This window comes from Fukomys damarensis, unplaced genomic scaffold (genome assembly GCF_012274545.1).
Source record: "Fukomys damarensis isolate Sample0158 unplaced genomic scaffold, DMR_v1.0_HiC HiC_scaffold_38, whole genome shotgun sequence".
NCBI lineage: Eukaryota > Metazoa > Chordata > Mammalia > Rodentia > Bathyergidae > Fukomys > Fukomys damarensis.
In genome coordinates this window covers 47,270,389-47,287,973 of record NW_022900950.1, presented here as the reverse complement: position 1 = coordinate 47,287,973, position 17,585 = coordinate 47,270,389, and the positions used below count along the sequence as shown (strand labels likewise).

Here is a 17,585-nt window from a genome sequence, read left to right as displayed (position 1 = left end):
TTAATGCTAAATCAGCTACCTGTACTAGGCAAAGGAAAAAATCATGAAGAAAATATTTTTCTTACTGTGGGTCATAGGCATGAAAGCCATTCCCTTCTAATTGCTTAAACACTTGAGCTTAATGATGGTGGTGATAGTAACTGCAGCACTGTTACTTTGAAAACCTGTAAGCATCCCAGCTGTGAACCAAGTAGGCAGTAGCTAAAGGCTAGAGAAAAGTCAAAAGAATTAACCAGATTTATATATAATGCATGAGACTCAAAAACATTACATTGAGCTAGGCATGGTGGCACACATTTGTAATCCCTGTGCTTGGGAGGTTATGGCAAGAAGATCAGGAGGTCAAAGCCACCATGGACTACACAGCAAGACCTTGTCTCAAGAAACGTCTCAAGGTGACGTGATATCGTACAAGAAGGTACTTACTTTTCTCAGTCTTCACACAACAGCCGTACAAAAAGGCTGCCGATAGTGGGTGAAGAAAAAAACTGCTTTGAACAAAAAACAAGTTTATAGTATAGTGCTGATAGTAAGTTTTTTTGAAACAAAGACAGGAAGTTGTTGGGATATATATGTGTATTTAAGATACCAATCTTCAGTTTTATTTGTAGTACTTAAAAAAATTATAGACATGATATATATATATATATATATAGAGAGAGAGAGAGAGAGAGGAGAGTGCGCGCACGCAAAAAGATGGACTAGACAAAATACAACTAATTCTGAGTGGTAAAAAAATAAGGATGTTTGTTATACTATGTGTTTTCTGATCTTTGAAGTTGATATGTAAAAAGCAATTATAAATTTTTAAACATTTTTATTAGTACATATTTGTAATACATAGTTACATTAATTGTGGGAGCAACATAGATTTTTTATATCTGTAAACAGGATACAAATGAATGAATTTGTTTTTTTTTTCCTTCTGTTACAAACAGCAGCCATCATTGTGATGTGTGTTGTGTATATATAGGAAACACAGAAGGGATTCATAGAGGAAAACAGTGTAGTCAGTTATTCAGCCAAAGAAATGAAGATCCAGAGATTTTAGAGCTCACCAATAGTAAAATACCTTATCATTAGCTGGGATATCCAGGTTTCTTACTTTCTATGGGGTATGAATCCCAGTCAAGTTAAATAATCATCTGAATAATTAGAGCAAAAAATATATAGATTCAATTTCTTGATTACAAGTGTCTGGCAACAAATTAAAAAAAAAGAAAACTACTAGCTAGATACCCAACATCAAGCTTTCCAATCTGTTTTCTTATTACTGGATTGAGAGAGCACTAAGGACATTTGCAAAACTATGCTTTTGTGTATTCCTTGTAGAAGAGCAGAAGAAGAATATTTGCAAGCTCCTGCTGAATAAGAAATGAAAATAATTAGCTGTATGTGGTGGTGCACGCCTATAATCCCAGCACTCAGGAGGAGGAGAGGAAGGAGGATCACAGCTTGAACTACATAGCAAGATCCCGCCTCAAAAAAATTCAAAGCAAAAATGCTAACAAGATACATGAGAATATTCATTCTGAATAAAGAACACTGTTATAGTTAAATATTTCATGATCAAAGTGCAATGCAATGTATGATTATTTATAAACTTTTGGTTGACCAGACAATGTCATTCTGTTAGGGAAAGCATTTTCATATGGTCCATAAACCATATGGATGCTATTACATCATTTACATATTTATGAATTAGCTGGATTTTTTTAAAAATTCTGACTTCTCTATTTGTTGCCTACCTTTTAGAACAAAATGTGCGTGTCTTCAGCTAACATCAAGGAATGCCAAAACTTCTCCCTTGTCAAGTGATGAAATAACTACTGGATATAAGTATAAAAGACTACAAAGACAAATACCTACTGGGTAAGATACCTTGAAGATTAATTGTGGGGTATTTGTATCTGGAAAGGTGGGCGTACTTAATTATTGTGGTCTATAGTCTGATAGATGCTATTATATCTGTCTCTAATACTAAAAATCTAAAATATTAAGGAATAATAATACAAAAAATATCCAGTATATTGATTTGGAACATATATGTATGATGAAGAAAATACTCAAACACTCATTGGCTCTTACCCTCCCGGTAGGGTTGGCCTACTTTGGATAGCCATTTCTTCACTAGAAATATACTGCTCAGTGCTCACCTGAGACTTACTAATTTTCAACCTTTCAAACCTACTATTACCAAATAGCACCTTTAGAAACAGTAGAGAATTTTTCCTCTTAGCATTTCATTCCTGAACATTTAAAAGAGCTAGTATATACTGTATATCAGGCATTATGTCAGATACCTTGTAAACATTGGTTCAGTTGCTTTCACAGAATGGCCCTGTAAAGTAGTTAATATTATATAATCTGTATTTTTAAAGAATAGATAAGATGGGTGTGGTGGTGCAGGCCTGCACTCCAAGGCTGAGGCAGGAAGATTGCTTCCAGGTTCAAGGCCAGCCTGAATTATATGAGACCTTGTCTTAAAACAACACAAAATTAATTAATTAAATAGATAAAAAAACACAGCTAGTAAATGTGGAGGTCTTTGCTGGAAACCCAGGCAGTCTAGCACGCTAGCACTAAGAGCTTTCATACTTAGTCTATTTCTGCCTGTAATTATCTGTGCCAGTGAAGTTACAATATAGACTAGTTTTTGCTTTGCTGGGGTCTGATTTTCTCTACGCATTATTTTATTGACAGCATTTACGAATGTAGCCTGTTGTGCAAGTGTAATCGACGAATGTGTCAAAACCGAGTTGTCCAACATGGTCCTCAAGTGAGACTACAGGTGTTCAAAACTGAGAAGAAAGGATGGGGTGTACGCTGCCTAGATGATATTGACAAAGGGACATTTGTTTGCATTTATTCAGGTAAAACAAAAGTTCATTTTCTAATTACTCTCCAATAAGATACACATTTCTGAATATACATTTTCTAGCTGGGGCTATTAAATCTTACAGAAAGTTAAATAGCAGTAGGGTCTTGGGGAAGTGTTAGAGGTGGCAAATCATTGGTACTTGAGTAGTAAAGAGATGGGATACTTAGGAGGGACCAGAGGTGACAGAAAAGAAAGGCTCAAAGAACAAAGCAGAGTTACCTGAGGGCTTGTTAATGTACAAGGCACATTTTTGTCTGCATGGCTATAGAAATTTTAAAGCCAAGGAAGAAAATTTCTTTTAAACAAGTCAGTGACTGACTTGCTAAGGTAAAGATTATCAGAGACTCTTGTTCAATGTTTTGAACTATCATTAGAATAATCTTTTTTTTTTGGCAGTATGGGGAAATGAACCTAGGGCCTTGGTACTGAGCTATATCCCCAAACCCCCCCAACACACACACACAAACACACACACACACACACCTTACTTGTAAACTTTATGCCTCAGCCTCCCAGAGTTGGGATTAGAGGTATGCACCATGATGCCCAGCTAATAAATAAAAAAAAAATTTTTTTTTTTTTTTGGTACTGGGGATCAAATTCCGGACCTTGCATTTGCATGGCAGGTGGCAGCACAACTGAGCGAAATCACCTGCTTCTATCTAACAAGTTAATTTTTTAAGACATCTGTATATGATGGGTCAGGCCTTTTGGGCACCTTTAGGTGACTCATTTTGTTTCAAGGACCCCAGAATTTATCCATGCTCAGTCTCCTAAGCAGTATGCTACAACTGTGCATTTACTGATTCCTTTGGGCCATGCTTCCAAAACCATACATGTTGTTCTCCAGTCATACCATCCATTCACTTCAGCATTCCAGGCAAAAAAATCCTTGTTTCTGTGATGTAGAAAATCCACATTTCTTACTACGATGTGAGAAAGGTTGGGAAACATGGCTTTAAAGCCAGTCTAAAGTAAGTGTGCTGGCTGGAGTCTTGGCAGCTGATGAGCAGGGACTGAACCAACTTGCTCATCTGAAATTCCAGGTTCAGACCAGAAAGAGCAAGAAGCAGCTCACAGAGGAACCAGAATTTAGAGTAGTCAGACTCAGATCTCTGCTACACTCCAACTATGTGTACATATACTACAAAATGTACCTAGACATTCGTATCTCATATCTCTCAAAGTAACTCTTGAATGGAATCTGCTTATAAAATGCCAGTGGTGTCCAGGAAGTATCATTAATTGTATTTGCATTCCTAGAAAATGTACCTAAGATATCTTTCTGATCCACTAAGGATGGGTGAGAATATCCAGCTGCTAATTCTGAGTTGGCAGCTATAATTTTGAGTTCCTTAAGAAAAAAATGCATAAACTTTAGGCTAAGATTTTAATGTTATGCAGGACTTGGTATGAAAACAATAGGTATTTATCACTAATGTTTTAAATAGACCATTTTCTCAACAATTACTTTCAAATGATAGAGCGTTTTAACTAGACACAGAAGCTGCAATTTTAAGTCTATCATACACCTCTATCTAGAATACTTTCTGATTCTTGTTTTTATTTTATATTACTACTGTACCTGTGGTAGTTACTTTTTTCTCATTGCTGAGACAAAATACTGGACACCCAAAGTTGGAGGGAAAGAAGTTTATTTGGCTTACAGTTCATAGAGGTTTCAGTCCATAGTCTGCTGGCTCCAAGATAGGGATGACACACAGGCCTTGCAGAGGGGAAACAACATGGCACACACAGGTAGCAAAGACAACAGGACAGTTTAATAGCATCTTTCTGCCTCTTTTATCCCATCCACACTACCAGGATTAGGGAGGTACCAAACTAATCACTCATATGTAGTGGTTTAGTAATCACAGGCCCTTAACCCCAGCATCACACATCCCAGATTCAACCACCTCTAAAAAATAAAGTTCTATCTCATCTGTATGAGGCTGTGGGGGGACATCTAAACACAAAACTATAACATTCTGCCCCTGGCCCTCCAAAAACTCATGCATATCCCTTTATACAAAAATGCATTTAGTCCATCTCTGAGAGTTGCTAAAATCCTAACAATTTCAGCATTGCTGAAAAGTCTTAAGTCCAAAGTCTCCTCTTAGATTTAAGGCAAACTCTTAGCTGCAAGCCCCTGTACAAATGAAAAGAAAGAAAAAAACATAACAGTCAATGGTATAAGATAGACATAACCATTCCAAAAGGTACAAATAGGAGGATACAAAGGAATGGGACCAGAGTAAGGCCAAACATTAAGTTCTGTAGTTCCACATGTAGCGTGTCCAAGGTAGTCTGTGGCAAATTGTGAACTCCAGAGGACTTGGGTGTTCCCACCCCTATGGCATTTCTGGTAGTTGTAGCTCCCATGGCTTCTCTCTGGGGCCGACTCTGCTCCCTCTGTAGTTTTCTCTGAGGACCACACACCTGGCTTCTCCAAACTTCTAGGGTCTCAACTGCACCTTTGGCTTTGTGAAGCTTCACATACTGGCCTCTCTGTGATGCCCTGAGGCCATCTTTTCTATTTTTCTCTTCTCACCAATCAAGATCTCTGCTCTATCTTTGCAGTCCACAGCTTTTACTGGAGCTTCCTTTCTGGCCAAACTTAAAATATTTTAAATTATTCTGCTGGGCTCTTTGCTCTTGATTCTCAACACAGATCTGGCTAAAAATCCCCACCAGTAGCCATGCCACTGCCTCAATTTCAACTGCCTTGAAATTTCTTCTGCAATATTAATTATTCCACCACCCCTAATCAGTCTCAGGCAAAATCTCTGGATGCAAATAAAATGCCAACAAACTTTCTGCCAAGACATAACATATATCATCTAGAGTCCAACAGCCAATAGTCCTTCCTAGCAGAAACCCCCTGAACCTGGTCTTTACTGGCCTTCTGATCTTCTGAGCTCTGACCAGAATCTCCCATACAGAACAGCTTGAGGCGTTTCAGTCTCCTCTCCTAATCTTTACTAACTCTTCCCCTTCCCATAAACCAGCTTCAAAGGCTTTCAAGCTACGTGGCCAGTTAAACTGTCACAGCAATGATCCAACTTCTCTGGTATCAAACTTCTGTGTTGCTTTTCTCTTATCACTGAGACAGAATACCCAACACCCAAAGTTAAAAGGGAAGGGTTTTATTTGGCACATAATTTGTAGACATTTCAGTCCATAATCATCTGGCTCCAAGGCAGAGATGGCAAACAGGCACTGCAGAGGAGAAACAACATGGTGTACATGGGTAGCAAAAGTTACAAGAAAGAGCTTTAACAGTGCTTCCCTGCCCTTTTATCTTATCCAGACTACTTAGGGCAGATAGCACTCACACCCGTAATCTTAATGCCCTTGAGCCTAGCATTGCATCATGAATCAATTCCAGCTTCACATACTTTAGATCAAGCCTGTGACCACATGAGGCTTTTGGGGGGACATCTAGATGCAAACCATAACAGTACCTAAATCTCCTTTTTTTAATGCTATACCAAAATGGACAAATATTTCTTTCAAATGCTCTTTTTTTTTTTTACCAGGGATCAGAACTCAGGACCTCGTGCTTGTGAAGCAGGTAGCAGCACCACTGAGCTAAATCCCCAGCCCTCAAAATACTCATTTTTTTAATGGATAGAAGATCAATCCCTCACTGGTGCTTGTTTGTATTAATTATCTTGCAACAGTTTTCTAGGATAAGTTGATGTGTTTATCTTCATTCTAGAAATTCGTTTTGTTTTGTTTTGTTTTTTTGGTACTGGGGATTGAACTCAGAACCTTGCGCTTGCAAGGCAAGCGGCAAAACCACTGAGCTAAGTTCCCGGCCCGACTCTAGAAATGTTATAGCATACAGTCCTTTAGTCATGGATTAGAAATAGAGATGTCCATTTGTTGCTAGCAATTACATTATCTTCTGTCTTGTTCAGATTCTTTCTTTATTATTTTAGGAAGATTACTGAATAGAGCTAACCCCGAGAAACCTAATGCTACTGATGAAAATGGAAAAGAGAATATTATGAAAAATGTATTTTCAAAAAAGAGGAAAATAGAAGTTGCACATTCAGATTGTGAGGCTGAAGTTGGCCCATTAGAAATGGAAACACATCCTAGAAGTGCTAAAACTGCGGACTGTCCACCTAACTTTAGTAATAGTCCAGAAGAGCCTGTGATGTAAGTAAGAGATTAGAAAAAAAAAAAAGTAAGAGATTAGGAACCCTGTTAAAGTCAAATCTAAATTATGGATCAAGAGTGGTTCTTTCTCCTTCTTCTCTAACTCCTTACTTCCCAATCCTATGTATCATCTTGCTTCAAATGTTAGAAACTATACTTTGAGAAATCCAGAGTACTTATTTTTCATGAATGTCATGTTTTATTTTATTTTATGTCATCATTCTATTTCCAGAGTTTTTACAGTTTCTCTTTACTTTTTTAATATACCTCAAAAATTATTGGCTTTGAACTGTGATTATAGTTTCTTCATTAGTGAGTGGTAGGCATAATTGTTATTACATAAATTAATTTTGATATTTATTTAATAGTAATGTTACCTATAATTTCAAGGTTCAATAAAGGGAATTTTTAGCACTACACCAAATAACTCTTTTTTTTCTTTCCAGGGAAATGAACTGTAATAATGTTTCAAGAATTCAATATTACTCAGTTATTACAACTCCTAAATCCAAGACAGTCATTTTTCAAGAGAATGGAAAAAAGATGGTAAAAATTACAAAATGTAGATGAGGCTCTTTTGAGAGCCTTTCTTTACTTAGTTCATAATGTTTATGTCACTTAATAGTGTACAGGATTTTTTGTATTATTTTGGAATAGTTAGGCTGTTGAAGGTGTTAAGACATGTTTTATTAGTATTGTCTGTGGCAGTTGGCATGTTTCCAACTTAGGAATATGAGGAGAATTTTTGGTCATGACCTGAGTGTTGTCCACTAAGACTGAGAGCTGTCTGGGTCTGAGAATTTGTGGAAAGTGTTAAGTGTTCAAAATGAACAGTGATATATAATAAGAAAAAATAATGGGAGTAAATTAGGTTAAGAAGAAGGTCTTGAGATAAGACAAAGAAGAGATGCAACTTTATAAAGGAATCATCCAGAATGCACTTTATGTGGCAGCCTATGATGGATATGTTTTTGAGACTGAGCTTGAAAGACTAGTCAAAGACTGAAACTTGAAACAGAGACACAGGAAAAATAATAGAGACAAACATAGTGGTAACTTATAATAGGCCTTATTGATGAAAAATAAAACTGATTTAAATATTGTATAAATATTTGCCCTCTGCCTAGTTAACAGTAAATAACTTGTCAGTGTCATATGATTTATGAAAAGATGAGGTCATGAGATCACACAGACCTGAGTTTAATCTCCAGCTTTGTTGCCTCCTAGCTGGGTGATATCTCCCTATATTTCTTTTATCATAAAATGAGGATGGTAGTATTTATTTCAGAGTTAGGAGTATTAAATTAGAAAAACATCAGAAATCTTGGTTGGCACTCAGCTGAGAGTTCAGTGTTCAATAAGTGTTGACAATTCAAATGCTAAGAACTTGAAGAAAAAAATAATGGTCAACATTTATCCACCAATTAGTTGGGTGCTGAACATTGTGCTGAGCATAAAATATAACCCTCTTTTAAAGTTACCATTACCACTGAAAAATGATTGTAGTACCTACGATGCATAAAGACAGGCAACTTCTTTGATCTTTTAAAATAAAAACTAGTCAGTGTTTTTTTATCTTTGTACAACTTAACAGTTAAAGCCAAGCTTATAATCTTGTATCAGCACTTTCTTGGTGCTGAGAATGATTACAGTTCAGAGATACAGACATGTATTGGAATTTAGTGCCCAAAGAATGTCTTAATAGTCTTTGTAGCTATGGCTTAATAAAGTGCCAAGAAACAGAGAACAAACAAAAAGAGTAATACATGTTGGCTCCATTCATCTATAGACTCCTTATGAACTCAGCTTTGATGCTTTTCAAAACTAATCTAGTACATACAGACTATGATGACTGACACTTGATGAAAGAGGCCTGTTAAATACTTTTTCCTGATCTAGAATGTAAACATCTCTTTCTTCTTTTTAAGGGACTTATTTCCTTGGATTCTGTCACCTCAGGAGAAAACAATGGATTTGGGAATTGTAAAGGCAGGAGAAAACAAAGTAGGTTTTGTTCCACTTTGTGATTTTCTGCCTCTTCTGCTTGCTTGTCACTTTCTTTCTCCATATTGTGGCTCTTTTTCTTAACAAACTTTCATTTGTCACCAAAGTACAAATTTGTTCAGATTAGAGAGCCAACTATGGATTGTGAGCCAAATCTGGCCTACCACCTGTAAAGTATGGCCCATGAAGGAATGATTTTTAAATAGTTGAAAAAGAATCGGGAATAATATTTCATGACACTTGAAAATTAAATGAAGCTAATAATTTCAGTAGCTATAGTTTTATTGGGATACAGCCACGGTTGTTCATTTACATATTTTCTAGTTTACACTATATCAGCTGAGTAAAATACTTATAAGAGACTGTATCATAGCAAAGCCTGAAATTGTTTGCTTTTTGACCCTTTATAGAAGCTTGCTGACCTTTTGGCCTGATACATGGTTGCACATCTCTGATTTGCATGGTCCACAGATGTTGTCTATGGATTTGGAGGCACTATCCAAAGCAACTACTTTCTCTTAATTTTGAACTCTTTTAAAAAAAAAGATAGATTGCTCTTTTGTGGTAGTCCAGGCAACACCACTGAGAGGATACTCAAGACTCTAGTGAAGGGTTACAATGTTAGTCACCCGAGTGCTTGTCTTTTCGTCCCTGCCCTACTGAATGATACAACTGGGAAAAGCTTGGTTTTGTGGTACTTTTGCATTTCAGTGTCTCCCTCAACAAAGAGGCACTGCTGAGGGATGTCTCTCTTTAAGGGACTAATTCTTGCTGCCTCTTTTCCCTTTGAGTCTCCTTATATCTACAACACTAGCTCCTCACCTAGGGCTAAAGAATAGAGATTGGAGGAGGCATGGTAGCTCCTTGATAGAAAAGTCCTATTAAGAAAGGGCATATGTCACTATTTAGTTGCTATAAGTTGCTTTTGGTTCATATGTCATTTTCTTTTCTTTTTTTTTTTTATCCTCTCTGCTATCTATTTTGAAATATGCCATTAATTTTTGCCAACCATAGTTAACCTGCTACACTGTATATAGAACATTAGAACTTTGGAAGTTATTCTGATATAAAGAGAACATTACATAGAACATTGTAAGTTACTCCTCTTTCCCAGCTGTGCCCATATACTTGTTAACCATCCTCTTTCTACTCTCTTCTCCCCATGCCCTTCCCAGGCTCCAGTAATTATGATTCTACTCTAGCTTCTGTGAGATCTATTATTTTCTTGTGCCCCGCATTAGGTGGCACAGTGGCTTTATGTTGATGCTTTCACTTACTCATTTAACATTCATTCAGGATTTTGAATAATCTTAGAAAATTGTTTCATAATTGGACAGGAAAAATAATTTTTTTTTTGTACTGGGGATCAAACTCGGGACCTTGTGCTTGCAAAGCAGGCAGCAGCACCACTGAGCTAAACCCCTGGCACAGGAAAAATAATTTAGTGCATCTACTTTTGAAGTATTATTGTTTATAAAAGTATACTTATTAATAATTATCTAGCAAAACACCAAACATGAACAGGTACAAACCCCTCACAGCACCGTTTTTGCTGTAGAGATTTGTAGAGTGACTTGACAGTCTTCTCAGGCCTTTTCATGGGCAATAGGGGCCTAAACTGCCTCCTAAATCCCCATTCTGTTGCATCTGTTTAGAATGTAGTTAAATACAATTTCAGAGTTGAAGAAAGTCTATTTGTTAAGATTAGAGATTAGAACTGGGGATGTGGCTCAGCAGTCCTGCACCTGCCTGGTAAGTGAAAGGTCCTGAGTGCAATCCCTGGTATTGCCCAAAAAAACAAAAGATTAGAGATTAAATATAGTAATGAGAAAGCAACCTGTAGATTCATAAAGATATTGCTCTAGAGTAGAAAGAGGACACTTTATGATCTAAGCATATTTGAATTTGTTTCCTCTTGTATTAGAAGTCAGGCAAATCTGTTTAACTCTCAGAAACTCAATTTTTTTTTTTTTTTTTTTTTTTTGGTACCGGGGATCGAATTTGGGACCTTGCACTTTCATTTCAAGGCAGACAGCGGAACCACTGAGCTAAATCCCTGGCCCTCAAATTTTTTATTTGTAAAATTAAAGTAATACTACCTACCTTAACAGATTGTAAAGATTAGTGATAAATACAGCAACTAATATCTAATTAGTATTATTTATCTCAGCACTCTTATTCAGTTATATATATTTCCTGACATTCCTTCCTGACAATGTCTATTAGAGGACTCAAGTTCAAACCAAGTTGGAGATTCTGAGGATAATCAGCTTTGTGAATCAGATGTGATAGATATAACTAAATGTAGAGAAGAAACTCCACCAGGGGGCAGATGTAACCCAGCAACCACATTTGACAATGAAAATATTAAAAAACAGTTTGAGGTTCAAATTCAAAAGCCCCAAGAAGAAAAATCTCCAGCGCATCAAAACCAGCAGGCTTTGTCTGATGATGAGTTGCCAAGTGAAACCAAGAATACTTCATGTACTTCTCCAGTGAAGTCCAGTAAAGTGAATATGTTTTTATTGGATGCCACGAAAGAAGGAAATGTGGGCCGCTTCCTTAATGTGAGTATAGGTGCTGAAGTTGATATCTCTCAAGTTTTCCCCTGTGCTTCTTTTAAAATGTCATGAGGAAAATATGATTTAACAAATTCTAAAGCCAGAACACCTGGATTAGGGTTCCATTCTTCAAGTAGTGCATCTGAAATGTTTCTGAACTGCTAATGCCTCTATAATTTAGTAATAGTATTTAAGTAATAATAACTATTTAAGATATTAAGGAATAAATGACTTAATATACAGTGCTTGAAATTAACTAGTAAACATTTGCTTTAAAAAAATGACTTCTAAGAAACAGTAGTTTAAGAAAAGAATGTAAGTATATGAAAAGGTCCTGAAGCCTATCTGCCCAAGCTGAAAAAAATCTATGGTCAGGAAGAAATCATTGAAATTAAATGATAGTACACTTGTCATCTGAATGAGTCCTACGACAAATGAGTAATTTTGAGATAGCTGCTAATTAGCAACTGAACAGTATTGGAATGTTGGCATGGTGGTAATGTGAGGAAAGAGTATTATCAGTATAAATAATGGCTGTGTTTAGCAAAGAAATCAGTTCTTTACATGTCTCCCCTCCAGAGGTCCTGTTTTGTACTAGGATGTAACAGTTTAAGTAAGAGTATATGTTTGTTTTGTTTTTGCAGTATTGGGTATTAAACTCAGGGCCTCTGTACTGAGCTACTTCCCCAGCCCTTTTTTATTTTGAGACAGGCTCTCACCACTGTGCCCAGGCTGGGCTCAAACTTGTGATCCTCCTGCCTCAACCTCCCAGAGTGCTGGGATTACAGGGATAAGTCAGTATGGTATATATTGTTCATATTTCTTTTGTGCCTAGCGTGGCGGTACACACCTTTGGTCTCAGTACCCAGGAGGCTGAAGAGGTGGATCACCATGAGTTTAAGGACAGCCTGGGCTACATAGTGAGTTCAAGACCAGGCTAAACTACATAGACTTTGTCTTTAAAAAAAAAAAAAAAAAGACTTTTCTATAAAAAATTGTTTTGTTTAAAAAAATACTTTAAAAGCCCTACCTTAAGAAGTACTATGACCCCATCCACCTTGTCCCCATTTTTATTACTTTCTTGTGTATTGCTCTAGTATTTCTGCAAAGTAAATATATGTTTATCCCCTTTTTACATAAAAGATAGCATATTGCATTCACTGTCCTACATTTTAGTTTTTAAATTAAAAGTATAAGCCAGACATAGGGGCATACACCTGTAATCCCAGCACTTGGGAGACTGAGGCAGGAGGATTGCCACAAGTTCAAGGTCCACCTGGGCTACATAGTGAGTTCAAGGCTAGCCTGAACTTTAATATATATATTGAGTCTTTGTCTCCAAAAAGCCCCCCAAAGTTAATTAATTAAAGGCATATCCTAGAGAGCTTTATATATCAGTACAAAGAGACAGCTACTTAATCTTTGTTTATATGTTGTTTTATAGCCGCACAGAATTTCATTGTGTAAATCTATTGAGGTTTATTTAAGCAGTCTCTCTGTAGGCATACATTAGGGTTATATACAAACCTTTACTGTTAAAACCAATGCTCTATGAATAAATTATAGATATATATGCAGATGAATCTGTAGGATGCATTCCTAAATACAGGATTGGTGGATCAAAAATTAAATGCATTTATAGTAATAATAAATACTGACATTATTCCCAGTTTTGGGTGCTATTTGCAATTCTACCACAAGATATCAAAGTCTCGCAAGGGATTTAACTCAGTGATGCCGCTGCCTGCCTCGCAAGCGCAAGGTACTTGCAAGGTTCTGAGCTCGATCCCCAGTACCAAAAAAAAGAAAAAGATATCAAAGTCTCCGAGCAGCTTTTCTGAATTGGAGATGGTGGTGCATGGCCATAATCACAGCATTCAGGTGGCCAAAGCAGGAGGATGGCTGAGTTTGAGGCCAACCTGGGCTAATTACTGAGTTCAAGGCAGCCTGAATTATATAGCAAGACCCTGCCTCAAAAATAAAAAACACCAGAAAATTTTTTTCTGAGTAGGTTCCTGCTATTAACAGAACTGTCATGAGTTACAGTATTTTATGTATTAGCACACACAAAAACAAAAAGCAATGAGATATGTTAGAAACAGAATGGTATTCTAATACTAAGCACAAAGTATCAAACTTTATAATATATCTAATCTCTGTTTTCGATTTTTTTACAGCATAGTTGCTCTCCAAATCTCTTGGTACAGAATGTTTTTGTAGAAACACATGACAGGAATTTCCCATTGGTGGCATTCTTCACCAACAGGTTTGAAATTACTTTTGCTTATATGAATTGATTCTTAAGTGATACTTTAAAAAATAATGTAGCCAGGCATGGGGGCACATACCTGTAATCACAGAACTCTGACAGCAGAAGAATCACAAATTTGAGTCCAGCCTGCACAACTTAGAAAGACCTCGTCTCAAAATTTAAACAAGGCTTAGGAGATAGCTCAGTGTGAAAGCCCTGGGTTCAATCTCCAGTACTCAGAAAAAGAAAAGAAAAAAAAAATGTAGTGTAGCTTCCGAATATCTTGTATCCTAGAATACAGTGTTCAGTTATCCTAAACTGATCCTAGCCAATAAAATTTTGAACACTTAAGATTTCTTTTCTTTTGGCACCAGGAATCAAATTCGGGTCCTTGCTCTTACAAGGCAGGCGGCGGAACCACTGACCTAAATCCCCAGCGCACGATTTTTATTCTTACTCTTACTTAGAATTTACCTTCTGACAGAGCTGAGGATACCAGATCTTACCCAGTTCAGTTCTAGAGATAAATGACAATGCTGTATCTTCAAGCGCCCCCATCTGCTTCCATATAAAAGCTTCACATTTGCACAACATAATTCTCATAGATATGAACAGCTTCCTTCTTCCTTAGGACTTTGGTACATTTGTAATAAAACTCAAGTGGTTATTCCTAATCCTGTTAGGTGTCATGGAGAATAGTTTTAGGATGGTTAATATTGTTAACATGAGGGCCAGGAATTTAGCTCAGTGGTGCTGCCACCTGCCTCACAAACAAGTGGAAGGTCCAGAGTTCGATCCCCACTACAAAAAAAAAATAGTTAACATGAAATTGTCATATTCAAGTTTGATTCATGTGTGGTTAGAGTGATTTATGATTCTTTTTAATTTCTATTTTCTAGGTTTGTGAAAGCAAGAACAGAACTAACATGGGATTATGGTTATAAAGCTGGGACTTTGCCTAACAAGGAAATCCTTTGCCAATGTGGGGCTAACAAGTGTAGAAAAAAAATATTATAAATATGTACTTAATGCCTGTCTTGAAATTAGTGTTTTAGGCTAAAAACAGAGCCATACAAAAGAACCTTGTTATCAATAGAATTTAGGTTGGTGTCCACCAAGGCAATTCCTTTATTTACCCTGATAAGGGTTTCATATTTGTGCGTTTGTTTTTTGTTTGTTTGTTTTTTGTTTGTTTGTTTTTTGTTTGTTTGTTTTTTGTTTTTTTTTTGGTACCAGGGATTGAACTCGGGTCCATTTTCTACCTAATTTTGTGTGGTATAGAAATGCCAAGAACAAAATAAGGACATTTTCAGACACAAAGTATCTCTTGTTTTTACTGGTGTTCAACTTTATATGAGTAGAATGGAAATATATGTTTTATATAAAATACCACTGTACATCTAATAACTTATGTGTAAATTATATATTAAGAAAACTGAAAGTCACAATAGAATTCAGCTGTTTTTCTGATTTTTTTTTTTTTTTTTTTTTTTTTTTTGAGACAGGGTCTCACTATGTAGTTGAGACTTACCTGGAACTCACTATGTAGCCCAGGCTGGTCTCGAATTCACAGTGATCCTCCTGCCTCAGCCTCCCAAGTGCTGGGATTACAGGCATGCGCCACCACACCTGGCAAATTCAGCTGTTTTTAAAGTTCCTTTAGGGTTCTGTTCCCTCTTGTATTGAAGGAAAAACTAAAAGAAAGATAGAAATTTATTCAGGAGCTTCTCCTCCCCAGTCAAATTGTTGATGGCACATTATTTCACTAAATAAGATATAACTTCAACAGTGTGAAAATATTTTGGAGAGTATTTGCTTAGAATGCATGAAGCCCTGGATTCAATCCGCAGCACCACCAAAAATCCCCACAAAAAACAACTTTGGGAGTTATATGTAAAAATTTTGTTTATAGGATTATCTCTGCCATGGTCTTCTGTTCCTTTTATTTCTTTTACTGGATGCTGGTAAGAGCTTTCAATATGAAAACTTGAGTCTCTCAGTACATAAAATTTTTCTTGAACTATTTCTGTAAGGATTTCTCATTTCTTCTCTGGAATTCCTGTTATCTAACTGTTAAACTTGCCAGGGATGTAGCTTAGTGGCACCGTTCCTGCAAGCATAAGGTCCTGAGTTTAATCCCTCATACCAAAAAAATGAAAATAAAAATAAATGTTATACCTGCAGGACTGGTTCTCTCATTTTCTAATTTCCAGCTCTGACTTCTTGCTCTTCTTTCTGGAAACTTTCCTTAACCTTCAAATTCACCTATTTTATTTTCCTGGTCTCATTTTAATATCTAAGTGCTTTTCTTTGAATATTTTCTCTAATAGCATCTTATTTTAGCCTATGGTTACGATATTTTATCTCTTTGAATATATTTGTGTTTGTGTTTACACATATATACAGTAATACCTTGGTTCACGAACACCTCTTTTTGCAGATAATTCAGTTCTCAAACAAAAGCTTTCCACAAAGATTTGCTTCTATTCACAAACTCTGAATCTGAGACATGACCACGGCTATCTTCCCCAAAATCGTAAAACAAATTTAAGTTTATAAACCTAGACACCACTTTATGTACATGCATTCATATCTATACCTTTCTACCACATTCACTGTTCTGGTTTCCTTTTCCCTGTACATTTGCTTTGGTCTTTATTTTTCATGTTACAGATTTTCCTTAGAATTAGTAATTGGTCATCTACTCTTATTTCAGAGTGGGTGCAAGAGCCTTAGGACTGCTTTACCGTTACCTACCTGAGCAGTTGTTGAGAAATTCCTTAATGTTAGTATGTTCAGAGCTTTCTTTGGGGCCTGAAAAGGGCTACTCTTTCATCCTCCTACCTGGAAGTCAAGTTGGATGCTACAGTCTGCTTATTTCCTGTCTTGCAACTCCTAGTCTTTTAATCCATTTCAAAATAGTAAAGATTGAGTTGCCCGTTTTAGTACAGTTTGGGTTTTCTGATGTCTCCAATTTGCATTTTCCCCCTTTAGACCTTCCTCAAAGTGCAAGACCTTCAGAAGTTTTCCTTACCAGTAGTCCCTCAACAAACCATTATATATGCTTTTCCAAAACTTTTTTTCCTTCAGTCTCTCCCCCTCCTTTTTTTTTTTTCTTTCTTTACTTTCTGCTTTTTTTTTAAAAGCAGGGTCTCACTAAATTGCCCAAGGCAAGACTCATACTTGGGATCCTCCTGCCTCACTCCCTAAATACTGGGGGTATGGTGTGGGCCATCGCACTTGGTTTATTCTTTAATTATATGTACTTACGTTGTCTACATGTATATTTGTGACGTGCACTGAAAACCTGGTCTTGTATGGTGCTCTGTACCCCATGGGTGCTAAATAAAGGCTTGTTACTGCAACTGGTTGTTAAGGTCTGTTAATTGTGTCCGTTTGGATGTCTATTTAAGCCAAAATCGCGTGATAAAACTTTCAACAAACCTTGGGGAAAACGATCGCTTCTTCAGTGGAGCAGGGGAGCGCGGCGGCATTCTAGGAGTGCCTGGCCCGGCGTATTTTTTTTTTTTTTCAAGCTGTTCAAATCACTGCTCTGCTGGGGAAACCATGGAGACGACGCTTCTCCGGAGCACGCTCGTCCCGACCCCCAGACTTGCCGGGTGGAGGGCAGCTCGCGGAGAGCGCCGGGATTTGAGGAAACAAAACCGCGCCGCCCCGCACTTCCGGGAGCGCCGACGCAGAGGGCCTCGGGCCACTGCAG

General features: G+C 37.0%; 1 protein-coding gene across 3 annotated transcripts in view; it reads left to right on the top strand.

Annotated features, from left to right (window-relative positions):
- The window catches only part of Setdb2 (SET domain bifurcated histone lysine methyltransferase 2), a 78,359-nt gene that overhangs the window by 30,751 nt on the left and 30,023 nt on the right, over positions 1–17,585 (top strand). For 2 of the 3 annotated variants that reach the window (XM_033759993.1, XM_033759992.1), the window contains 8 exons: positions 1,756–1,872; positions 2,704–2,873; positions 6,826–7,048; positions 7,495–7,594; positions 8,977–9,052; positions 11,279–11,619; positions 13,791–13,879; positions 14,764–15,314. In XM_033759993.1, the coding sequence (XP_033615884.1) occupies positions 1,756–1,872; positions 2,704–2,873; positions 6,826–7,048; positions 7,495–7,594; positions 8,977–9,052; positions 11,279–11,619; positions 13,791–13,879; positions 14,764–14,881 (1,234 nt within the window). In that variant the 3' untranslated portion in view covers positions 14,882–15,314. Of the gene's footprint in view, positions 1–1,755; positions 1,873–2,703; positions 2,874–6,825; positions 7,049–7,494; positions 7,595–8,976; positions 9,053–11,278; positions 11,620–13,790; positions 13,880–14,763; positions 15,315–17,585 lie in introns of those variants that run through there. The other variant, XM_010636977.2, reaches the window with a different exon arrangement.